Source organism: Podarcis pityusensis (assembly GCF_964106645.2).
Source record: "Podarcis pityusensis genome assembly, chromosome: 18".
Lineage (NCBI taxonomy): Eukaryota > Metazoa > Chordata > Lepidosauria > Squamata > Lacertidae > Podarcis > Podarcis pityusensis.
The window spans coordinates 10,217,023-10,242,340 of NC_138043.1; the positions used below are offsets into that span (position 1 = coordinate 10,217,023).

The 25,318-nt window shown below is 49.1% G+C and overlaps 1 protein-coding gene across 1 annotated transcript in view; it reads right to left on the reverse strand.

The window, feature by feature from the left end:
* Window positions 1–239: 239 nt before the first annotated feature.
* Window positions 240–25,318, reverse strand: part of MYO1F (myosin IF) — a 50,619-nt gene continuing 25,540 nt past the window's right edge. Inside the window, exons 10-28 of the mRNA XM_080988778.1 lie at window positions 24,047–24,243; window positions 22,266–22,346; window positions 21,062–21,148; window positions 20,270–20,356; window positions 19,206–19,373; window positions 18,850–18,935; window positions 17,090–17,171; window positions 15,551–15,657; window positions 14,405–14,503; window positions 11,840–11,984; window positions 10,186–10,300; window positions 9,056–9,225; window positions 8,559–8,704; window positions 7,138–7,284; window positions 6,175–6,323; window positions 4,968–5,051; window positions 3,996–4,209; window positions 1,984–2,153; window positions 240–885 (exon numbers count right to left, since the gene is read on the reverse strand). Coding sequence (XP_080844904.1) covers window positions 809–885; window positions 1,984–2,153; window positions 3,996–4,209; window positions 4,968–5,051; window positions 6,175–6,323; window positions 7,138–7,284; window positions 8,559–8,704; window positions 9,056–9,225; window positions 10,186–10,300; window positions 11,840–11,984; window positions 14,405–14,503; window positions 15,551–15,657; window positions 17,090–17,171; window positions 18,850–18,935; window positions 19,206–19,373; window positions 20,270–20,356; window positions 21,062–21,148; window positions 22,266–22,346; window positions 24,047–24,243 — 2,411 coding nt within the window. The 3' untranslated portion in view covers window positions 240–808. The remainder of the gene's footprint in view (window positions 886–1,983; window positions 2,154–3,995; window positions 4,210–4,967; window positions 5,052–6,174; window positions 6,324–7,137; window positions 7,285–8,558; window positions 8,705–9,055; window positions 9,226–10,185; window positions 10,301–11,839; window positions 11,985–14,404; window positions 14,504–15,550; window positions 15,658–17,089; window positions 17,172–18,849; window positions 18,936–19,205; window positions 19,374–20,269; window positions 20,357–21,061; window positions 21,149–22,265; window positions 22,347–24,046; window positions 24,244–25,318) is intronic.

Here is a 25,318-nt window from a genome sequence, read left to right on the forward strand (position 1 = left end):
CTGCAAACAGGCACACCCTTGATTTTTAGCAAATCAAAATGGGCCAAGGCTTCACCTCCGATGGGCGTAGCCAGATTTAGTTTAGGGGGCTGCAGGCCCCCCACCTACCCCCATCCTCTGCCTGGCTTTGTTTAGCAGATACGGAATAAAATGTCTCAGCAACAGTTGTTTTAAATTACTTCCTTTTAAATTACTTGCTTTTGAACTCAGCGAGGATTTCAGTTCCCAATATTCTCATTATTTCTACTTTTAGATTAGTATTTTTATTTACTTGATGGGGGGTGCAGCTGCTCCCTTGGCTATGCCCATGTCCCCTCCTTCAAATGAGCGTGCTTGTATCCTAAACTGACATTACGAGGAAGACAATGTGCATTTCGAAACGGCGTTTTTAATTCCTTCCTGGGCCTCCCTGCCTCTCCCACTCACCCCCCCCGCCCAAAAAAGCATTGCAACATTGTGCAGAGAACACATCAAGGCGGCCGTTGTGCAATGCCTCTGCCAGCATGCCTTGATAACTCATCCCTTTTAAAAAATCCCTACTTGCCGTACCCCTTTAGATAGCACCAGAACAGCAAAAAATATCAACACAGTGAGTGCTGGGGTGCAAAGGTTGCCTTTGCTGAAAAAACCCCACATGCCAAAGTGTTTGCAATTTGGAAACAGCGTTCCTGACTCCCATGTGCTTTGCAACGCATGTGGTGGGGGTTCCTTGCGCATGGTGCAAGCTCTCTGTTTCAAGAGCTCGTTTTGTATGATCTGGCCTGTTTACTGCCCTGCTTGGGCTCTGGGCCACAGGATGGAGAGTTGCTCAGATCTTCTGAACATAATTCCCGGGGAAGAGGCCTTCTCTCCCATGAAGCCGACCTTTCCACCATCCGGAGGGGTCTGCGAAAACAATATAATAATATATGACAAGGTGTTCGTGTTGCTTGTCAACCCCACGTGCCGCCCTCCATCCCTGCTTTATTGAAACAGCTGCATCTCTTGAAAACTAGCCTTTTTTGGTCTCCTCCCCTGCCCTAGCTACGTGCATACCCTCCAACGTTTCTCTGATGAAAACAGGATCATTCTACAGTCCCTACAAGTGTCCCTATTTTCCAGGGACAGTCCTGGATTTTCAGAAGCTGTCCCGGTTTTGATTTGATCCCAGAATGTTCGGCTTTTCCTTAGGATGTCCCTATTTTCATCGGAGAAATATACAACCTTTAGAAGACATCTGAAGGCAGCCCTGGATACGGTAGTTAGTTAATGTTTAATGTTTTATTAAGGGACGCGGGTGGCGCTGTGGGTTAAACCACTGAGCCTAGAACTTGCCGATCAGAAGGTTGGCGGTTCGAATCCCCGCGACGGGGTGAGCTCCCATTGCTCGGTCCCTGCTCCTGCCAACCTAGCAGTTCGAAAGCACGTCAAAGTGCAAGTAGATAAATAGGTACCACTCCGGCGGGAAGGTAAACGGCGTTTCCGTGCGCTGCTCTGGTTCACCAGAAGCGGCTTAGTCATGCTGGTCACATGACCCGGAAGCTGTACGCCGGCTCCCTTGGCCAATAAAGCGAGATGAGCGCCGCAACCCCAGAGTTGGTCACGACTGGACCTAATGGTCAGGGGTCCCTTTACCTTTACCTTAATGTTTTATTATGTTTTTATATGTGCTGGAAGCTGCCCAGAGTGGCTGGGGCAACCCAGTAAGATGGACAGGGAATAATAATAATAATAATAATAATGCAGGAATAGGATGTCCCTACTTTCATCAGGGAAAAGTTGGAGGGTATGAAAGTGGCAGAGAGAGCGGAAAGGGTGTCTGGTGGGGAGACAGCTTCAGAAGAAGGGGGCAGCCCTGTAGACCTCTGCCACTGCCCGCCTGCCCTGTGGCTGACCTCAGACCCACCTGTACCTCCCCCAAGAAAAATGTGCATTTCTGCAGTGCAAAACCACAGCTTCCTCAGCCCTTGCTTGCGTGAGTCACAGACCGCATTGCAGACCTACCTTCCATCAATATATCTATCACGTCGCCCGCGTTGAAGCTGATCTCATCCACATCCTGCCCTACATACTGGTACAGAGCGCGGCATCGTGGCCCGGAAGCCTTGGCCTGCGGCTTGGGCCTCCCCACGGCCGGAGGGGGTTTTTGGCTGATGCTCCGCTTCCTCTGCGTCCTGTTAAAAAGAGGCGGAAATGAGTCGGCAAGGGGTGCTTGAAGCTCTGGGTTCGAATTCTGCAGGGCACCAGAGATGTTTCCACCTGCAGGGCTCATCCCATCTGCAGGATGACACAGGGGAACAGAATGCAACATTGGGCACAGAATCCTGCTTTTCCGATGGGTGCCCAATTGAATAAAATATTGGGGGGCCCCGGTAAGCCCTGCCCTACGTAATTAATCACATGATGCGGCACACTGCAAACAATTTGGATAGCAATGGTCATCAGCTTTTTTGGGACCCCCAAATATTTGGCAGGGCAGGAGCGGATATAAAAGGAGGAACAACATGAAATTTAAAGAATATTTAGCTAAATATTATAATATAAGCTAAATAGAAAATTTGGAAGTAACAAATAGGCTTAGGGGTAGAATAAGGATACAGGGTAGTAAATATTAAGCATTAGAATATTAATACAGGAGAAGAGGTTAGTAAATGAAAGGAGCTAATATTATTAGAAATATGAACTTGGAGAACTGTTATAAAGGTGATATAATGAAATTCAGTTAGAGGGGAATCGAAGTCAGTTATCAATGTTAAGAGAATTAGGTATTTGAAGAAATAATTTTTCTCTGTGTTTAATTTTATTGTATCGTAGTATGTTTTTTGTTGTTGTTGTGTTTTGTTATGTATGTCATTTTGTGATAAATGTGGAAAATCAATAAAAAAAAATTGGGGGAAAAAATAAAAGGAGGAACGGCCGACGAAAAGACAGATCCAGATAATCACACAAGCAAGATGAAAAGAAAAACATAATATAGAAATAATAATAATAATTATATTGTTTATGCCCTGCCCATCTGGGTATATACAAGTAATGATTTAAGGTGGAGAGGCAAGGGCCAAAGCAACCTCATTTGTTTTCTTTCTGTTTTTCTTTTTAAGGAAATAAGTAATTATACAAGCAGGGACTGATAAATAGACGGCTGAGGGGGAAGGGAGGGGGGAAATAAATTTTAAAATCTGGAATTGAAGATTAAGTATAAGGAACGGAATGTGAATTAGAAATCAATGGCTGATATAAAGCAGTAATTAGAGGAAAGATGAAACACATAGACAATGAAGAGTGGAAAAACTGCGTTAAATTTGATGTAATTGGGTATTGATTTGTTAAAATGAATAAAAATTATTTGGCAAAATAAAAACAAAAATGTGGAGGGGCCAAGGGACCTCAGACCCTAGGAGTTGATTCCTATGGTTCCCAATAAGTTCAGTTTAATTTTCAAGCCGACCCCATGATTCTAGTCCTTATGGTTTTGTTATCAAAATCTACCTTTTGCTTCTTGATCGTAAGTAAAACCTCCAAGTGGTTTGCAAATAATAATAATAATAATAATAATAATAATAATAATAATAGGGACGCGGGTGGCGCTGTGGGTTAAACCACAGAGCCTAGGAGTTGCCGATCAGAAGGTCGGCTGTTCGAATCCCCGCGACGGGGTGAGCTCCCGTGGCTCGGTCCCTGCTCCTGCCAACCTAGCAGTTCGAAAGCACGTCAAAGTGCAAGTAGATAAATAGGTACCACTCTGGCGGGAAGGTAAACGGCGTTTCCGTGCGCTGCTCTGGTTCACCAGAAGCGGCTTAGTCATGCTGGTCACATGACCCGGAAGCTGTACGCCGGCTCCCTTGGCCAATAAAGCGAGATGAGCGCCGCAACCCCAGAGTTGGTCACGACTGGACCTAATGGTCAGGGGTCCCTTTACCTTTTAATAATAATATTGCCAGCAAAGGGGGAGGGAAACAGCTTTCCTCACATAGGGCACCCTGGGGCAGGTGATAGGTTTCAAAATCAACTCATACCCTGCCATTCCCTGGTCTGGAACGTTGAGGAACTCCATGTTGTGGTCCGAGGGCGTCCTCGCCTTTGCCCGCCGCGTCATGCCCTGTCTGGGGAGAGCGCTGGCCGGGGGCACTTGTCCAGGCCTCTTGGGGGCGCTGTAGGTCTGTTCCTGGGACCTGGTGCTGCGTGCAAATTGTGGTGCTCCGTTCCTGCATGTACCTTGAGGCAGCGCCCCTAAACCGGAGGCGTTACAGAAGCCTTAGCAAATAAACTCTGCAGAGATTCGTGCTGGTTTTGCTCAGCTACGTACAACCTGAGCCATTTGTTGCCTGGTCGCCTGGAGCAAACTATCAGCTCACCACAGGTGAGTTAGATTGTGATGAATGCCCCAATTATTAGTAATAATATTGTTGTTATTAAAATTTGTGTACCACCTATACCTGCAGGTCTCAGGGCAGTTACAACATAAAATCACAATATAAAAGCACAAATTACATAATAAAAACAACCAATTTTTTTTTACCCATCCTTCACTAACAGGCTCCCAGGGTGGGTCACAGCGATTTAAACTTCAGTATTGAAAACAGCTTAAAGAAAACATGACGAGCGAATCTGAGCTTTCATCCAGGCCAATAAAAATTAGAGGGCAGGTTACTGGACCTCATGGAGGAAGAATGCAGGTTGAAATTCCCAGCTAGTCTATGTGAGACAAGGTAACCCCGCAAAATGGGTTAGCTGGGCATACTGAAACTGGCTCAAGGTCTGCAAATGAGCAAGTGGATCTTCTGGGATCCTTGCCTGGCACAGTACTTTATCCTCTACCTTTAGGTCAGAAATGGGCAATTCTGTGGTTTTCTGGATGTTCCAGGACTCCACTTTGCAGAACCCCCTGTACCATTGACCATGCTGGCTGCTGGGACTCCAACAGGACATGCCATGTTGAATGTGCATTTTTCTCCCTTCCTCCAAGAAGCACCATTGGCCAGGCTTACCTCTGGGGGCTGATGGGGCGGCTCGCGACGGCGTTGCCTGCTTGTGGCGGCCTCTGCTTTGAAGGGCCCCTTTCCGAGTTGGCTCTGGAGGAAGAGAGGAAGAGATTTCACATTCACCTTGGCCTGGAATTGGGATAAAATTCTGCAAAAGGGTGCACCTTTCATGCGGATTATACCCAGCTCTACCTCTCGTTTAAATCGGAACCAGTGAAGGAAGTGAAGGTCTTGTGTGAGCGGCTGGAGGATGGATGGTGGTCAACGGATTGAGGTTGAATCCCGACAATACAGAAGTGCTGTTTTGGGGGGACAAGGGACGGGCAGGTGTGGGGGACTCCCTGGTCCTGAATGGGGTAATTGTGTCCCTAAAGGACCAGGTGGCAGCCTGGGAGTCATTCTGAACTCACAGCTGTCCATGGAGGCGCAGGTCAATTCTGCCTCCAGGGCAGCTGTCTACCAGCTCCATCTGGTGTGCTGGATGAGACCCTCCCTGCCTGTTCCCTGTCTCACCAGAGTGGTCCATGATCTGGTTGTCTCCTGCTGGGGCTACCGCAATGTGTTCTCCATGGGGCTACCTTTGTAGGTGATTCAGAAAGTGAAACTAATCCAGAATGGGGCTGCCAGACTGGGGACTGGGAGAAGCTGATGGGACCATATAATACCAGTCCTGAAAGATCTACACTGCCTCCCAGTACGTTTCTGGGCACAATTGAGAGTGTTGGTGCTGACTTCTAAAGTCCTAAACAGCCTTGGCCCTCTATAAGGAGTGTCTCCACCCCCATCGTTCAGCCCGGACACCAAGGTCCAGTTCTGAGGGCCTTCTGGTGGTTCCCTCACTGCAAGAACTGAAGTTACAGGGAACGACAACCAACCCAGAACGCTGGTGACTGGGAGTGACCGCTGAGAACATATAAGACCTGCTCCCGGTACGTTTCTGAGCATCATTCAGAGTGTTGGTGCTGGACTTTGAAGCCCTAAACGGAATTGGCCCTGAAGGAGCATCTCCAATCCCATCGTCCATCTCCAAGGGCCTTCTGGTGGTTCCCTCCCTGCGAGAAGTGAGGTTACAGGGAACCAGGCAGAGGGCCTTCTCGGTGGTGACACCCTCCCTGTGAAACACAGATGCCAAGGAGATAAACAGCTATCTGACTTTTAGAAGACACCTGAAGGCAGCTCTGTATAAGGAATTCCCCCCTCAGCCCCTGCTTACTGGAGTTCTTGGGGAGGCCGCTCCCAATGGAAATGGTCAGTGTCTTGCCGCTTGCTTTGAGGGCTGCCACATCGCCCTGTCCACTCACAAACGACACCGTCCGGGTGCCCCCTCCTCCCCACCCTTCTTTCTTCACACGGAACTGTAGTCTGAGGGACGGAGAGAAGGAGAGGCAGGGGAAACGATTAGATCCACAAAAACCTGATTTGTTCATTGTTTCTCTCACATCCAAAGTGACTTGCAGTTTGAACCATTTAAGGACATCCAATAAAAATATTAAAGACAGCTAAACAGATAACTCAGGACATGCTGACCCCATCCCACTAAAAGAAGGCCACAATTGCAGACCCTCCCAGTGACCCTGTTTTCCCGGGATAGTCCCGGATTTACAGAAGCCATTCCAGTTTCTGACTTGATCCTGGAATGTCCCACTTTCCCTTAAAGGTAAAGGGACCCCTGACCATTAGGTCCAGTCGTGGCTGACTCTGGGGTTGTGGAGCTCATCTCGCTTTATTGCCCGAGGGAGCCGGCGTGCAGCTTCCGGGTCATGTGGCCAGCATGACTAAGCCGCTTCTGGCGAACCAGAGCAGCGCATGGAAACGCTGTGTATCTTCCCGCCGGAGTGGTACCTATTTATCTACTTGCACCTTGATGTGCTTTTGAACTGCTAGGTTGGCAGGAGCAGGGACCGAGCAACGGGAGCTCACCCCGTCGCAGGGATTCGAACCACCGACCTTCTGATCGGCAAGCCCTAGGCTCTGTGGTTTAACCCACAGCGCCACCCGCATCCCGCATAATATCATACTTTTCACCTAATACATATTGTGGAAAGTGCTACTGCTGTTTTAGAGGGGTTCTGAGTTGGAACGGCAGGGCTGAGGAGGGGAACCGGGTCTATTTCCCAGCGACACTTTGGGAAAGGGGCGGTTTGTGTGCTTGTGTGTCGCTGGCCGTCCTGCTTACGTGTCGTTGAAGTTCAGGAGGAGTTTGCTGCGGGTCGCCTCTTCGTAGCGCTTGCAGAGCAGGCTGATGAGCTCCGTCTTGAAGATGGATTCCAGGAACGTGTCGGCCTCGGCTTCGTGGAGGACAAAGAAATCGTCTTGCCTCGTGCTGTGGTCACCGGAAAAACAAAACAAAACAGGAAACAGCCAGAGAAAAGAAGGCGTTAGTTCTCTTGGGAGAGGGAGGAAGCGGGTGGGTCGAGAGGGAGAGTGGCAGGGAGTCCCTCTGACCCCGAGATGGCCAAGCGCGGAGCAGAGGACCATTCCATTTCAATTCTCTGAATCGGAGGGTTGTGGGTTCGAGCCCCACATTGGGCAAAAGATTACTACATTTCCAGGGGTTGTGCTAGATGACTCTTGGGGTCCCTCCAATTTCTACAACTCAGCTTCCTGTTTAAACCAACCCTTTGTTCAAAACAATGAGGACTAGAATCTTGCTTCAGTTTTCAGGGAAGAAGCTTAGAGGTGGCTTAGAGGGAAAGTAACTCATCATGCGAAAGGCTGGGCTGGATGAATCCCAAGCCGGAATTAAGATTGCCGGAAGAAATATCAACATCCTCAGATATGCAGATGACACAACCTTGATGGCAGAAAGTAAGGAGGAATTAAAGAACCTTTTAATGAGGGTGAAAGAGGAGAGGGCAAAATATGGTCTGAAGCTCAACATCAAAAAAACCAAGATCATGGCCACTGGTCCCATCACCTCCTGGCAAATAGAAGGGGAAGAAATGGAGGCAGGGAGAGATTTTACTTTCTTGGGCTCCATGATCACTGGAGATGGTGACAGCAGCCACGAAATTAAAAGACGCCTGCTTCTTGGGAGAAAAGCAATGACAAACCTAGACAACATCTTAAAAAGCAGAGACATCACCTTGCCAACATAGGTCCGTATAGTTAAAGCTATGGTTTTCCCAGTAGTGATGTATGGAAGTGAGAGCTGGACCATAAAGAAGGCTGATCGCCGAAGAATGGATGCTTTTGAATTATGGTGCTGGAGGAGACTCTTGAGAGTCCCATGGACTGCAAGAAGATCAAACCTCTTCATTCTGAAGGAAATCAGCCCTGAGTGCTCCCTGGAAGGACAGATCCTGAAGCTGAGGCTCCAATACTTTGGCCACCTCATGAGAAGAGAAGACTCCCTGGAAAAGACCCTGATGTTGGGAAAGATGGAGGGCACAAGGAGAAGGGGACGACGGAGGACGAGATGGTGGGACAGTGTTCAGGAAGCTACCAGCATGAGTTTGACCAAACTGCGGGGGGCAGTGGAAGACAGGAGTGCCTGGCATCCTCTGGTCCAGGGGGTCACGAAGAGGCGGACACGACTAAGCGACTAAACAACAACAAAGAGGGAAAGTGGCCCAAACAAAGAATGTGGCATCTCACCTGAGGGACACTCTGTTGACAGCCTGGACCTCCACTTTCTTTTTCAGGACCTCTCGGATCTGACCTTTCTCAGGACCCTTTTTCACCTTCTCCCGGCCGATCATGTAGAGGTATTTGGGAGTCAGGATGAAGTCCCTCTTGATGGGCTGATGATGAGGAGGAGAAGTTGGTTGCCACGACCTCTCGAAGGGAGCGTGTCCCATCCACCCTTACTCACCTTCCCCCTAAACTCAAAAACCAATATGTACTGGGCAAAAATTTCAGCTACGAACAAGGAAGTCCTGAGTTCGAATCTCACGTGAAATTGACTGAGTGGCTCTTAGGCATCCCATTCTCCCTCGATCTTCCCCATCTGTGAAATGGGGATTAAATGCTCCGATCTGCCTTGCACAGAACATTGGCAAGGTAAAACAGAGGCGGTGTTTGTGAACATTTCAGTGCTAATGGAAGGGTAGGACTCTGGATAAAGGATTTGGAAGGGGAAATCTCCCCCTTACCTTAAACCGCCTGTCATATTTGGTGACGGAGTCGGCAAAATCGACCCGCTCTCTCCTGGCCAAGAACTGGCGCAGCTCAGGCTTGTCTTCCATGCCCAAATAGTCCCCCACGAAGTTCCGGTTGATGCTGTTGCGCCGCCTCTCTTTGAAGTTATACAGGATGTGAGATGCTTTGCGGTTGGGAGGAAAAGAAGAGGCCGGTTTGAAAAGTGGCCAGGCAGACCTGGCCTTGGTCAAAATGAAAAACGCAAGGAGCTAGTCCTTAAGACTGCATACCCTTGTGCGTGTTTCTGACCAGTTTTAAAACCACATGGACAAAATTTGAAATGCAAGGCGTTAGTCCTTAAGGCTGCATACTGTGCTTGTGTGTCTGACCAGCTTTAAAAGCACACAGGCAAAATTGAAAAGCCAAGGTGCTAGCCCTTAAGACTGCACACTCTGCTCATGTTTCCGACCAGTTCTACAAACACACAGGCAAAGTTAAAACCGCGAGGGGCTAGTCTCTTAAGCTTACATAATGTGCTTGTCTTTCTGACCAGATGATGATGATGATGATGATTAATGGCCTCAGCCCTGTATACCTGAAGGAGTGTCTCCACCCCCATCGTTCTGCCAGACACTGAGGTCCAGCACGGACGGCCTTCTGGTGGTTCCCTCGCTGCGAGAAGTGAGGTTACAGGGAGCCAGGCAGAGGGCCTTCTCGGTAGTGGCACCTGCCCTGTGGAAAGCCCTCCCAGCAGATGTCAAGGAAATAAGCAACAAACCTACTTTTAAAAAACATCTGAAGGCCTGTTTCGGGAAGTTTTTAATGTTTAATGCTGTATTGTGTTTTTAATATTCAATTGGGAGCTGCCCAGATGGGCAGGGTATAAATTATTATTATTGTTATTATTATTATTATTACTTCCTCCCTCCCACCACTCCCACTTGGATGAAATGTAATTAGATTGTAATGTCCTTGGGGCAGAGACCTTGTTAAAATGGCTATAAACTGCTTTAAAGGCCTTCTTCAGGGTGGTGGGAAAGGGAGATAAATGACCTCCCCCCCTCTCTCATCATCATCATCATCACCACCCTGCTTCTCTCTCCACCCTCCCTGAAACATTGGAGTGTTTGTGCACACCCCTTACCTTCTTCCCGCATCTGCTCGTATTTCCGGATCGCGATGTAGCGTCGCCAAGCTTTCTGGATTACCCGGGCGTATCCGTCAAACTTCCGTTCTCGCATCTCCTCTAGCAGAAAGAGCTGAGTGGCGATGAAGGTGGGAGGGAGAGAGAAACAGAACTAAAGGATTGTATCAGAAGGCGATCTATCCAAAACTAACGGGGGGTGGGGAGGAACCCATTTCCCCTTCCCATTGAACTTCCCCCATGCTCCACCCAAATCCTCTTTAAAGGGTACAAGAAGATGTCTTCCACTTAGATGTGGCTGATACCCAGATTTATTTCTGTTGGTGTTGTGAGTCCTGGGAATCGGCACGGCTCCCGGCGCCAGCAAAATATGCTAGGACGCTCTCAGGGATGAGTTGGATGCAGATAAAGGGTGGGAGGAACCAGCCAGGGGACCCCCAAGGGAGGGAGGCTCAGAGCCCGGGGAGAGGGGTGGGTGGGATGACAATGAGGGAGAAGACTTGGATGGGGAGGTGTCAAAAGTGGAAGAAGTAACAAGGCTTAGTGAGCAGGGAGAGTCTGTGGCAGAGAGCAGTCCAGAATCAAAGGCTGCAGCAGGAGAGGAGGGAGGCCAAGAGGCAGAGATGGTGAAGAGTCTCCTGCTGCGAGAAGCTCCCCTCCCTGCTGGTCTCCCAGAACCAGGAGAGGCATGAAAAGGGCAGAGGAGAGGTTGGCGTCACACAGGCAGAGTCTCTGATTGCTCAAAAATAGCCCCAGAGAAGAGGGGATTTAGCTGCATCTGGTACGCAGGCTGAGACCCTCCCTGCCTGCAGACTGTCTCACCAGAGTGGTCCATGCTCTGGTTATCTCCCGCTTGGACTACTGCAATGCGCTCTGTGAGGGGCTACCTTGGAAGGTGATTCAGAAACTGAAACTAATCCAGAATGTGGCTGCCAGACTGGGGACTGGGAGCGGCTGATGGGACCATATAACACCAGTCCTGAAAGATCTACACTGCCTCCCAGTACATTTCTGGGCACAATTCAGAGTGTTGGTGCTAAAGTCCTAAACAGCCTTGGTCCTCTATACCTGAAGGAGCATCTCCACCCCCATCGTTTACCCTGGACACCGAGGCCTAGCTCTGAGGGCCTTCTGGCGGTTCCCTCACTGCAAGAAGTGAAGTTACAGGGAACCAAGCAGAGGGCCTTCTCGGTGGTGGCACCCGCCCTGTGGAACACCCTCCCACCACATGTCAAGGAAATAAACAACTATTTGACTTTTAGAAGACATCTGAAGGCAGCCCTGTATTGGGAAGTTTTTAAAGTTGGATATCTTACTGTGTTTTAATTTATTGGAAGCTGCCCAGAGTGGCTGGGGAACCCAGTCAGATGGGTGGCATATAAATGAAATTATTATTGTTATTATTAGAAGGTTGGGAAGCAGCTTCACTTGCCTGGGCTGCCTCTTCCTCCTCTTCCTCCAGACTCCAGCCCCCAGCCAGGATGGCCACAGACTGGAGCAGAGTGGGCACAGGGGGAGTGTAGCCTAGTGGGTTCAGGCGAAACGGGGGAGTAGCAAAAAAAGCAAGGCCGTCTGGATCGTGCAACCTGGCTTACACAACAGCCAAACCTGAACCCAAGTCCCAGATCCTCTGACACCAGAGCGTTCTGCTTACCGACTCGGGGTTCTTGACGAAAACCTTGGAGCGGCCCATCTGGTACTGATCCGCGTCCATGTTGACGGACCGCAGCAAGTGCTGGACCCCTTGGCGCTCATCTCCCTGCCACCTGGGCCACGTCTCTGGGGTCAGGATGGCGTACCTGCCGGAGGGGGCAAACACACTTTGCTCAGGGCGCCGCAAAGGCACCTGGAGATATTGGGGAATCCCAGCAGGAATGGGAAAGTACGGGGGCGTCGTTGGTGGGGAGGGCCGGGAGGGACCTGGCTTTTAACATAAGGTTACCAGATTTTTTTCAATGAATCCAGGGACTAAATAAATAAATAAATACTACACGTTCGGGACATTGATGATGCAGCGATGGCGGTGGCAGAGGGGCGGCTGCCGCCTTGACCTCAACCGCCACGTTTCCCCTTCCTCTGAGGCGTCTATCTCCTTTCTCCATGAGCTTGGGCAGCCCCTGAGGTGTTGGTTCTTTGGTGGTGGGGAAGCGGTGTGCGGTGGGTCAGGCATGGAAGGCGGAGAAGGAGGGCCGAGAGCAGCAGTGGTGGCGAGGCTAGGCCAGCGCGATGCCTCCCTTCCCATTGGAGCAGCCCCAATCCCATTCCTACTTGCGTGCAAGCAGGAGGGGGCGGGGATCCCTCAGCTGAGAAGGGAGGCTTCCCTTTGCCTACCTGAGAGATCCCTGCCCCTTCCTGCTTGCGCAAGTAGGAGCTGGGAGGCTGCTCTGATAGGCAGCGTGAAGCCTCCCTTCACAGCTTACTTGCTGGGCTCAGGGAAGGTGGAGGCAGAAGCTGCACCTTAGAGCCCCTGCACCACCATCAGATGGGGACTTCCGGGCAGCTCCTGAAGCCAGCCAGAGCCAACTGCACTGGGCTGCTGAGACTGCTTTTGCTGCGTTTCCCGGGGACATTAGATGAAATCCGGGGACATTCCGGGGATGCAATTTGTCCAGGGACTTATTCGCAAATCCAGGGACTATCCCCGGGAAACGGAGACTTCTGATAACCCTATTTAACACCAGCTAAACATCGCAATATACTGATATATCACCATGTCTGAAATAAGGGTGGAGCCAGGTAGAGGCTTCACGGTTTCCCCCCGCATCGTAAATTTTGCACAGCACACAAGCACATGGTGATTCACAATATATGGCAAAAATTCTGAAACCAATACTGTCTTATAATATGGACTTGAAACTGGTTTTTGGTTATATATATCGCTCAGCCCTAGTGGTGGGTAGTCTAGAGGGCTCTGAAACCTGCTGCCTTCTCCTCCCCCCATAATATTCTGCTAAAACTGTGCTTTTGGGGTGCCCTGCGTATCACCTTGCTAGCGAAACACAGCCGCCTGCCATCTTAATTTGCCCAGAGGTGTGTATATGTGCCTAGATCACCATATGCAAATGATAAGCAGATTTGTGCGCTGGGCGTGTACCCTGAGGCTTTTGCTAGGAGGCTCTAACCTGGGGGGGGGTCGGAGTGGGGGCTTTTTTCCAGCCTGGGAGAGTAGAACCAAAGGCAAAGAGGGGGATTGTAACATGAGATGGGGGCTGTTATGGATAGAAGTTCTCCCCCTGGCCACCAGGGGTATTGTGTACAGTGGTACCTCTGGTTGCGAACGGGATCCGTTCTGGAGCCTCGTTTGCAACATGAGCAGAACGCAAACCGCATCTGCGCAGGTCGCAATTCGACGCTTCTGCGCATGACGTCATTTTGAGCGTCTGTGCATGTGCGAGCGGCAAAACCCGGAAGTAACCCGTTCCGTTACTTCCGGGTCGCCATGGGACGTATCCTGAAAGAACGTAACCTGAACCGCACATAACAAGAGGTATGACTGTATATAGTTTTCACTCAGGTCCACATCAGTTAATTTAGGCAGGAAATCATGGGTTGTTGTTCCAATGTTGACAGCCGGCTGCCTATAAAAGCAGGTCGGCTGAGCTATTCAGTTCAGTTCAGTTCAGTTCCAGCTTACTTATAAAGAACTACAGTGGTACCTCGCAAGACGGAAAACTCGCAAAACGATAGGGTTTTTTGTTTTTTGAGCTGCTTCGCAAGACGATTTTCCCTATGGGCTTGCTTCGCAAGACGGAAACGTCTTGCAAGTTTGTTTCCTTTTTCTTAAAACCGTTAATACAGTTGCGACTTGACTTCGAGGAGCAACTCATAGCACGCGGTGTGGTAGCCTTTTTTGAGGTTTTTGAAGACTTTGGTGATTTTTGAAGCTTTTCCAAAACTTTTCCGACACCGTGCTTCGCAAGACGAAAAAAACCGCAAGACGAAAAAACTCGCGGAACGAATTAATTTCGTCTTGCGAGGCACCACTGTACTTGGAGAAATCTCTGTGACATCTGCTATGTCCACCCACTACTTAATAGGGGTGTAGTGGGGGTCTGCAGAACCCACCTTCTGTTATAAAGGTGAAAAAGCATGGGAAGCCCAGCCCGGCAGCCCCTCCCCACTTCCGACCCCCAGGAAGTAATAATAAAATAATAATAATTGATTATTTATACCCCGCCCATCTGGCTGAGTTTCCCCCGCCACTCTGGTCTCTGCCTACCTCTGCAGGAATTTGTGGAAGAGCCTGCGATAGGCGAAGCCCGCTCTGCGGACTCGGATGTTCTCCTTCAGCCCCAGATACTCCACCTGGTGTTTCACCCTGAAAGAGAGGAAGAGCTGCCTTGGTTCTTTGTTTTCAAGAGAGTGCTGTCTTAGAAGAGGCATTCCAATCTCCCTCCTGTGTGCCTTTTTGTCTGACCCAGAAGGTAACGTCTCTTAAGATATATGCATTTGTGAAATTCTTTCTTTGCCTCTCTGACATTGTAGGAGATGATATAAATAGACAGGATTGTAAGTTGTTTTTATATGCGATAACGGCAGCAATAATATTATTGGCACAAAAATGGAAACAAGAAGAACTACTGACAAAAGAAGAAGGGAGGATGAAATTGATGGACAATGCAGAACTAGATAAATTAACAGGAAGGATTCTAAACCTGCGGGATCAGAGATTCTTAGAGGACTGGAGCAAATATATGAACTATTTGAAAAGTAATTGTGATGAACAGATTACGCTAGTAGGACTGCAAGAAGTTTTGTAAGGTGGACTGTTGGAAATATTGCAAGAAAGATTATGAGGAGAATTATTGGTTAATGATAATTAAGTGTAATAGAGAAATTAAGAAATGCAGAATAAGTGATAAAAACGGAAAATCATCAGAGGCGTTGACGGAAGTAAAAAATAATGTATAAGATAAGAAATTATGTTATATGAATGTTGGAAATGATATGTTAAAAAAACATATATATATATATACACACACATATATATATATATGAGAAGGGAATGCCTCTCTTAAGGGAATCTCTGCTCCCCTCTTGTCATCCTCTTCTAAGACACAGCTTGCCTTTCTCATTCCTCATCCTCCCACCGAAGAGAGAATGGTTTTTCTAAGACAGGGTTTTGCAATCCACATTCTCCCTCTCTCAAGCAGAATAGAATGCCTCTTCTGAGATGAGACATTCAATAATAATAATAATAATAATAATAATTCATTATTTGTACCCTGCCCATCTGGCTGGGTTTCCCCAGCCACTCTGGGCGGCTTCCAACAAAGATTAAAAATTAAAATGTCACACAGCAGGATTCTCCTCATGTTCTCAGTTCTCAGTTCTCAGATCTGGGTCTCCCACCATCCTTTCTTACCTGCTCTCCTCCCAGTCTCTTGGTCTCTTGGTCTCGTTGGGTTTGATGCAGCGGATGTAGTGGGGGGTGCACTTCATCAAGGTGTTCACCAGATCATTGGCCTGCCTCTTTTAGGGAAATAATAATAATAATAATAATAATAATAATAATAATAATAATATTTATACCCAGCCCGTCTGGCATTGTTGCCCCAGCCACACATATAAAAACATAATGAAACATCAAACATTCACCATAACAATTTGATCCAATACAAATAAAGTCACAATAACTTTAAAATAAACAGGTAAAGGTAAAGGGACCCCTGACCGTTAAGTCCAGTTGTGGACGACTCTGGGGTTGCGGCGCTCATCTCGCTTTACTGGCCGAGGGAGCCGGTGTACAGCTTCCAGGTCATGTGGCCAGTATGACTAAGCTGCTTCCGGCGAACCAGAGCAGCGCACGGAAACGCCGTTTACCTTCCCGCCGGAGCGGTACCTATTTATCTACTTGCACTTTGACGTGCTTTCGAACTGCTAGGTTGGCAGGAGAAGGGACCGAGCAACGGGAGCTCACCCCGTCGCAGGGATTCGAACTGCCAACCTTCTGATCAGCAAGCCCTAGGCTCTGTGGTTTAGACCACAGTGCCATCCGTGTCCCTTAAAATAAACAACTTATATCAAATAAAGCTATATTCAATAATCAATTAGAATGCAATAATAAACAATAAAATTAAATCAACAGATTATAATTAAACAGTTTACACTTATCAGTTACAAGAAAGAATAGCTAAACTATAATAAGTAAAAATAATGGCAAGTCACAATGCACTCTTCCCAGCTGCTTTTGCTGTTCTCAAAGTCTGGGAAAGGCTCCCAGGGCTTGATCAGGATTGCCCAAACTTGGGTGGCTAGCTGTTGTTGGACTACAATTCCCATCATCCCTGACCACTGGTCCTGCTAGCTAGGGATGATGGCACTTGTAGTCCAACAACAGCTGGAGATCCAAGTCTGGGAAATCCTGGGCTGGACGGTGGAGCAAGGCAGGTGGGAAAAGCCATTGCCTGATGGACAGCAGAAGACTCAAGTTTTTTGGTGTTACCCAGCCCAGGGGGCAAATGACAGGAATGAGCCGGAAGTCAATCGCAGGAAGCAAGCGGGGTTAACTCTTTATTAGGAAAAGCAGGATCTGAACAGCAGCACCAGCAACTCTTCTTCAGTGGGTCTTGAAGGTCCCTGCCTCCCCACAACCATCTAAGACCCCTTCTGTCTGGGACTTTCCCCAAGCAATCGGAGACTATGCCTTCATGCAGCCAACCTCTCCTCCGCCCCTTTCATGCCTCTCCTGGTTCTGGGAGACCAGAGGGAGGGGAGTTGGTTGCAGCAGGAGGGGGAGAAATCCGTGACTCTTCACCAGACGAACTTCCTCTCTGCCTCTTGGTCTCCCTCCTCTCCCGCTTCTGCCTCCGATTCTGGACTTCATAATACATGGATAGTTTTATCCCACGCAAATGCTTCCTACCTTCAGCTATGAAACGGATCAGGCCAAACAAAGACTCACCTTAATTTTGGATCCCGCTGTGGTGGGTCTCCCTTTCTTATCCGCGTCGAGTTTTTCTGGGAAGAGTCCCCGGATGAACCCGCTGGGAGGCGAAAGGTTTGGGGGCCTGGTTATGTCAAGCCAGTAAACCCCACCCCACGTTCCCCGAAAGAGAGAACTGAGGTAGCAGATAAGGCAGTCAGACCAAGGGAGTTGGTATTATTATTACTATTATTATTATTATTAGCAATCAGTGCTATGCACTTTCCCAAGCACTCCCATGAGGTCTAGAAACTTCATGCTCCATTTTTAAGGCAGAAGCTGAGAGTACACACATAGCCCCAAAGCCAACCCACCCTCGCCTGCTTTTTCTCAGTGACCAAACAGAGGGATCTGGCAATAATAATAGTTGTTGTTGTTGTTGTTGTTGTTGTTAGTACCCCGCCCATCTGACTGGGCTACCCCAGCCCCTTTGGGTGGCTTCCAACATATATGAAAACATAATAAAACATTAAACCTTAAAAAGCTTCCCTATGCAGGGCTGAAGAGCTTCCTTTTCCATGTAGGGTTTACCTTCCTCAAACCACGGTGACTTTGATGCCACCAGGGCAAAACAGTCCCCTGTTGTCAACACGACTCAGGACAGCTGGTTAATTCTGAAATATTTTTGTCCATCCCACTTCCCCTCCTCCCTTCTTGTCCCTGACCCTGGGCATAGCCAGTGTGGTGTAGTGGTTAGAGCAGGGGTTCGCAAAGTGGGTGGTACTGCCCCCAGGTGGTTGTGGTGGGATTAACTATTCTAAATAATAATAATAATAATAATAATAATAATAATAATAATAATTTATTTATACCCCGCCCACCTGGCTGGGTTTCCCCAGCCACCCCGGGCAGCTTCCAACAGAACACTAAAATACAATAACCTATTAAACATTAAAAGCTTCCCTAAACAGGGCTGCCTTCAGATCTCTTCTAAAAGTCTGGTAGTTGTTTTTCTCTTTGACATCTGGTGGGAGGGCATTCCACAGGGCGGGCGCCACTACCAAGAAGGCCCTCTGCCTGGTTCCCTGTAGCTTTGCTTCTCACAGGGAGGGAACCGCCAGAAGGCCCTCGGCGCTGGACCTCAGTGTCCGGGCAGAACGATGGGGGTGGAGACGCTCCTTCAGGTCTACTGGACCGAGGCCGTTTAGGGCTTTCAAGGTCAGCACCAATACTTTGAATTGTGCCTGGAAACGTACTGGGAGCCAATGTAGGTCTTTCAAGACCGGTGTTATGTGGTCTCAGCGGCCGCTCCCAGTCCCCAGTCTAGCTGCCGCATTCTGGGTCAGTTGTAGTTTCCGGGTCACCTTCAAAGGTAGCCCCCCATAGAGCGCATGGCAGTAGTCCAAGTGGGAGATAACTAGAGCATGGACCACTCTGGAAGACAATCTGCGGGCAGGGAGGGTCTCCGCCTGCGTACCAGATGGAGCTGATAAACAGCTGCCCTGAACTCACTCACATCTGAGGAGAGAATGCCTCTTCCAAACAGATAATCTCTATGTAGCTCAGGACTGAGTGCCTCTTCTAAACAGACGTGTCTCTCCATCTCTTGCATACTGCAGGGACTGAATCTTATTCTGTCAAGGATAGGGGAACCTGCAGCCCCTCCAGAAGCCACTGAATTTCACCTCCCAGAAGTGTTGCTGGTTTCCCATCCTGGATCTAGCAAATTCCCAGAGCCTGTTTCTAACTGCCAGATGTTTCTGGGGAAACTCACAACCGCAGGGATCCCGGCAACTCACAATTCGCTGCTTTGCATCAACTCGATCAAGTCGGTGAAGAGCACGTCCCGGTTGCGTTCACAGAAGCCGCTCACGTCGTAGGACACCTGGAAACGAGCGCCATGGAATCTTAGGACGGCGGAGTTGGAAGAGGGTCCCCCAAGGGTCATCCAGTCTAACCCCCTGCAATGCAGGAGTCACAAACAGAGAATCCCCAGCAGATGCCGCATGTGCAGAAATGAAATGAAGGGGGGAAGGATCCACAAGAGTTTTATTTAAAAATGGGCTTTAAAAGTAAAATAATACGAGGATAGCAAATTAGCTAATTGGGAACCACTGATGTAGATAAGAATAGCGCCCCACAGAGCTCCAGAGACCTTGCCAGCATAATGGTGGATGATGAATCCCATGTTGGACCCATTGAAATGTTCGTGGTTCCCCACAGCCGACTGCAGCTTCTGAAGGAGTGTCTGGTCAGCTCCATCGCCCTTGGCGTACACAGTGGCGCAGACGTCGTCCAAGACGCTCATAATGCCCGGAGGATTCTGGGAGTTGGAAGAAAAGAGTGGAGGGGGGCTAATTACGTCCTGCTTCAGCCTTGCTGGAGGTCTTGTTCCGCCCAACCTCCTTGTGTTTTGCCTGTTCTCTATGTTAGAATTCCTGCTCCATGATTGCAGTCATGGGATTGCTGTCTATCACATGACGGTGTGTGTTTTCATTCCACAGAGTGGGAAGTGACGGAGACAGGATGTTTGTGTTCCTGTGTTCCGTGAAGTGGGACTATTGTCCTTTGTTCTTTGTCTCTTTGCTGTTTGATGCTAGAGTGAAAGGGAGCCATGTTGCAGTGCTCCGTGTGTGTTTATATGTAAAGTAGATTAGCCAAAATGCTGAGTTGCTGAGGTCTGTTACACAACTGCACAAACTCTGCGGATCTCTGTGTGCCGGTGTCTGTTGGCATCAGTCGCTGTGATGTTCGGGCTGAAGAAAGCTTTTGAAGCTTCCGAACGATCGACCAGGAGGGAGGGAACGTGCTAGTTGGGCATGTGTCTCTGCCAGGGTCCTACTCGAGTGTAGGCTGAACTCCTGACACTCTATGCACACATTTTGGGTCGCACCCAATTAAATTCTACTCAGAGCAGATGTGTTAAAACGAATGGAATTAAGGTACGCATGCCCTTAAGTCTGAACGGGCGTCCTCTGAGTACGGCTGTGTACACACCACCCATCGCAAGCCCATGAATGCCAAAGAACCACGGGAAATGTTGTTGGTTCAGGGTGCTGGGAATCATAGCTCTCTGAGGGGTGAACTACAGTTCCCAGGATTCTTTTTTTGGAGGAAGTCATGTGATTTAAATGTACAGGGTATAGCAGTCTATGCTCAACTATTCCTTTACACTTTTTTTATGTAAAAGGGGACTTTTTTGGGGGGGTGCTCTCTTACCAGCTTGTTTTCGATGAGGTCACACACCACTTTGTTGTTGAAATATTCGATTGGGGTCCATTTGATCCCTTCTTGCACATACTCTTCCTAAGGCAAAGAGAACGAGCTGGAAATGCGAGGTTTTTTATTTTTAAAGAAACCATAATATATCAAGAATTGAGGAGTTAACTCTTGATGTCACCCTGATTGATGTGTGGGATGGGCACACTTGTTGATTTTGTTTTTAGAAAACCCCCTCTTTTCACCTTGAAAGGGGATGGGGGAGGAAACCCTTTCCAAACTCCGGGTTTTTTGTTTCTTGCTATATAATACAGTTGTAAGGCTGTCATCACTCTGCAGTTGATGGCTGCAGTAGCTCCAGCATTACAGCAGAATATTGGGCAGGCAAGCCAGCAGGGTATGTTTATGCATTTCATTTAGACTCTGCATATTAAAATACATTCAAGGTGGCATGCATAGATATCAGCAACAAACCGGTTAAAGGCGTTTAAATGTTTAATGACTTGTCTATTGCAGGTGGGAAGAGCCAGAAGAAAATGCAAGGGAAGAGTAAAGGCGAACCAGAGCAGCGCACGGAAACGCCGTTTACCTTCCCGCCGGAGTGGTACCTATTGATCTACTTGCACTTTGACGTGCTTTCGAACTGCTAGGTGGGCAGGAGCAGGGACTGAGCAACGAGAGCTCACCCAGTCAAGGGGATTCGAACCACCGACCTTCTGATCGGCAAGTCCTAGGCTCTGTGTGGTCTGGAGCTATTGCATTCGCCCTTCTGAACCCTGGCGTAGACCTCACCTGCTCTGCTTTCAGGGTCAGCTCAATGAAGATCTGCTGCAGCTTTTCATTCACAAAGTTGATGCAGAATTGCTCGAAGCCATTTCTCTGATGGGAGGAGAGAGATTAAAAGGCATTACCCCTGACCTGGCCACTGTGATCCATGCAACGGTCACCTCCAGACTTGATTATTGTAACTCGCTCTATGTGGGGCTGCCCTTGAGACTGACCCAGAAACTCCAGCAGGTGCAGAATGCCGTGGCGAGGCTCCTTACGGGGTTCTTGCCGCGGGATCACATTCACCCGGTGCTATACCAGCTGCACTGGCTCACGGTGGGGTACAGGATCAGGTTTAAGGTGCTGGTTTTAACCTTTAAAGCCCTATACGGCCTAGGACCCTTGTACCTATGGGGCCGCCTCTCCTGGTATGTCCCACAGAGGACCCTACGATCTTCAAACAAAAACATCTTGGAGGTCCCGGGCCACAGGAAGGTTAGGCTGGCCTCAACCAGAGCCAGGGCTTTTTCGGCTGTGGCCCCGATCTGGTGGAACACTCTGTCACAAGAGACTAGGGCCCTGCGGGACTTGACATCTTTCTGCAGGGCCTGCAAGACGGAGCTGTTCCACCAGGCCTTTGGCCAGGGCCCAGCCTGACCCCCTCCTTTGGTAATCCTCATAGCACTCTAGCCCAATGGTTGCCATTAATTTGATTCTGAATTGGTTTTAGAATGAATTGAATTTAGAATGCTGTGTTACTTTTATTGTTGTTAGCCGCTCTGAGCCCTGCTTTGGCTGGGGAGGGCGGGATATAAATTATTCTTATTATTATTAATATCACAGGGAACAGAGACATGCCCAGTTCAGGTCGCAAGCTGTGGCGATCGGTGTATTGTGGTTTCTGGAGATGGCGAGAGAATTAAACCCCCACATCTATCTTCTAAACCTGGGGTGGTTTTTCAAATTGTGATCCGTGTTCCCCTTGGGCGAAGATTCCGGGGGCCACATGGCAGCGGTGGGCGGGGCCAGAGGTCAAAGTGGGCGGGGCAGTGCATGCAAATGTCACTCCTGCACCCCCCACAGAGACACCACCCTTGACCCTTCACCCCAGCAAGCAAGAGGCATTATCAGAGTTCAAGGACCCATTTCCAGCCGCGTGAAAAGGCTCACGGAGGTGTGGAGCAGGGCCTTGAGAGGGGGTGTGGCTTGGGGGAACAAAGACACCTACCTGGAATATTTCAAACCCATAAATGTCCAGAACGCCAACGCTGTACTCTTCGTGCGGCTTCTGAATGGCTCTGTTGATGGACTTGAGGCAAAGGAGAGAGGATTGGTTACCATCCAAACATGGCGGAAGGATGACAAGAAGGTTGCACAAATGCAGAGCGGACAACCGAGGAACCGGCAGCAAAGCAGGCTGCCATCTTGCCCAACCCGCTAATCCTAAAGGCAAAGGGTTGCTTCCAGCTAAGTTCCACTCAGAGTAAACCCATTGGACTTAATGTGCCCAAGTAAACCCTTTCCATGGTTTTCAAGGGATATCATGTAGGATCAATGGTGGATCCCGCCGAATAGTCCCCCCCACCCCTCTATTTCAAAGAACCATAGAGCTGGAAGCGACAAACAGGCGGCTCTCCAATAACTCTCGTCTTTTCACGTTCGGTTTTTAAAGGATCATAGAGCTGGAAGGAAGAAATGGGCCGCCATCTTGTTCCAACACTCTCAGGCTATTCCTCCCTTCCATATTTGGTGTTCAAAGAACCACAGAGTTGGAAGCAAGAAACAGGCTGCTCTCCAAACAAGTCTCATCCTTCCATTAATGATTTTGAAGGAACCATAGAACTGGAAGTGATGAATGGCTCACTCTCACACTTGCATATTTGCTTTCCAAGGTACCATAGAGTCAGAAGAGGGAAGCAGACCAGTCTCACCCTTCCATATTTGATTATGGCGGCTAATGAATTGAGGTTCAATTCTGACAAGACAGAAGTGCTGTTCTTGGGGGACAGGGGGTGGGCAGGTGTGGAGGACTCCCTGGTCCTGAATGGGGCAACTGTGCCCCTGAAGGACCAGGTGTGCAGCCTGGGAGTCATTTTGGACTCACAGCTGTCCATGGAGGCACAGGTTAATTCTGTGTCCAGGGCAGCTGTCTACCAGCTCCACCTGGTACGCAGGATGAGACCCTACCTGCCCACGGACTGTCTCACCAGAGTGGTGCATGCTCTGGTTATCTCCTGCTTGGACTACTACAATGTGCTCTATGTGGGGCTACCTTTGAAGGTGACCCGGAAACTACAACTAATCCAGAATGCGGCAGCTAGACTGGTGACTGGGAGCGGCCGCTGAGACCACATAACACCGGTCTTGAAAGACCTACATTGGCTCCCAGTACGTTTCCGAGCACAATTCGAAGTGTTGGTGCTGATCTTTAAAGCCCTAAACGGCCTTGGTCCACTATACCTGAAGGAGCGTCTCCACCCCCATCGTTCTGCCCAGACACTGAGGTCCAGCTCTGATGGCCTTCTGGTGGTTCCCTCGCTGCGAGAAGTGAGGTTACAGGGAACCAGGCAGAGGGCCTTCTCGGTGGTGGCACCCTCCCACCAGATGTCAAAGAGAACAACAACTACCTGACATTTAGAAGACATCTGTAGGCAGCCCTGTTTGGGGAAGTTTTTAATGTGTGACATTTTAATGTATTTTTAATCTTTGTTGGTAGCCGCCCAGAGTGGCTGGGGAAACTCAGCCAGATGGGTGGGGTACAAATAAAAAATTATTATAATACTTTTATAATAATAATAATAATAATAATAATAATAATAATAACAACAACAACAACAACATCAACAACAACAACCATCCAGTTGGAAGCTATGAAGGGGCTGCCATCTTGTCCCAACACTTTTGGGATCCAAAGAACCACAGAGTTGGAAGCGATAGACAAGACTCCCTGTTGCCCCAGTGGCCCCAGCCTCCCCTAACACCCTGGACCAGGATGAGGCCAGTCCTCACCTCCACAAGGAAGTCAAAGACTCGGGAGTACAGCCCCTTGGCCAGGGCGTCGCGGGTGTAGGAAGCTTGCTCGACGTTGAGGGTCACGTTGATGGACTCCTTCCGGTTCCCCCATTTGCTGTCCATTTTCCGGCTGGTCAGCTTGTCGTTCAGCCGATTCTTGTCGATCCCCAGGAGGTAGGCAGGAAAGGCCAGCACTGGAGTTGGGAGGGAGAGGCAGTTGAGCATCTCTAGAGAGGCCTGTGGAACTCACGGCCACTGCATAACCCTGAACTTCAGGGCTAGGGAATGATCTTCACAACAACCTTGTAGGGTAGTTCGGTTTGCACACCCTTGCTGGGCCACAAAGGTTGCCTGATGAACATGGGGGCCAGTTGCCATTTTCCCTCAGCCTAACCCCTGGGTAGGCAAACTAAAACCCGCGGGCCAGATCAGGCCCAATTGCCTTCTGGATCTGGCCCACAGACGGTCCAGGAATCGCCATTTGGATCACCAGCGCGTGCGTTCTTTCCCTCTCCCTCCGTCTCCCTCCCATGGCGGCACTGGTGGCACCTCCTCCCTCCCTCCCTCCTCCCGGCTTCTCCCTGCCCTGCCTAGAGGAGGAAGGGGGCTGGGCTTTGATGGTGCCAGCAGCAGCAGCGCTTGAGCGGCCGCCATTTGAAGCAGCCCCTGCCGTTCGCAAGACACAGGTAAGCAGCCACTGGTGCTCGTGGGACACTCCCAGATTTACAGAAGCCGTCCCGGTTCCTGATTTTTATGTAATTAAAATTCCAGTTATGTCTTAAGGATGCCTCATATCTATGATTAAAGGGGGGAGGGAATGAAGGTTTTATGGTCTTTTTGGGGGGGGTCATACTATTGTATATTTTGCTCTAAGACATGGATAGGCAAACTAAAGCCCAGGGGCCGGATCTGGCCCACTCACCTTCTAAATCCGGCCTGCGGACGGTCCGGGAATCAGTGTGTTTTTACATGAGTAGAATGTGTCCTTTTATTTAAAATGCATCTCTGGGTTATTTGTGGGGCATAGGAATTCGTTCATATTTTCCCCCTCAAAATATAGTCTGGCCCCCCACAAGGTCTGAGGGACAGTGGACCGGCCCCCTGATGAAAAGGTTTGCTGACCCCTGCTGTCCTAATCTTCTTCTATCCATGGTAATCATTAATCAATTTGAAAACATTTATCTCCGATACCTCTTGAATGACACTTTGCATGAGAAAAACACATCCTGCTCCCTCCCAGGCTTGGGCTATTTTCTTACACACACACAC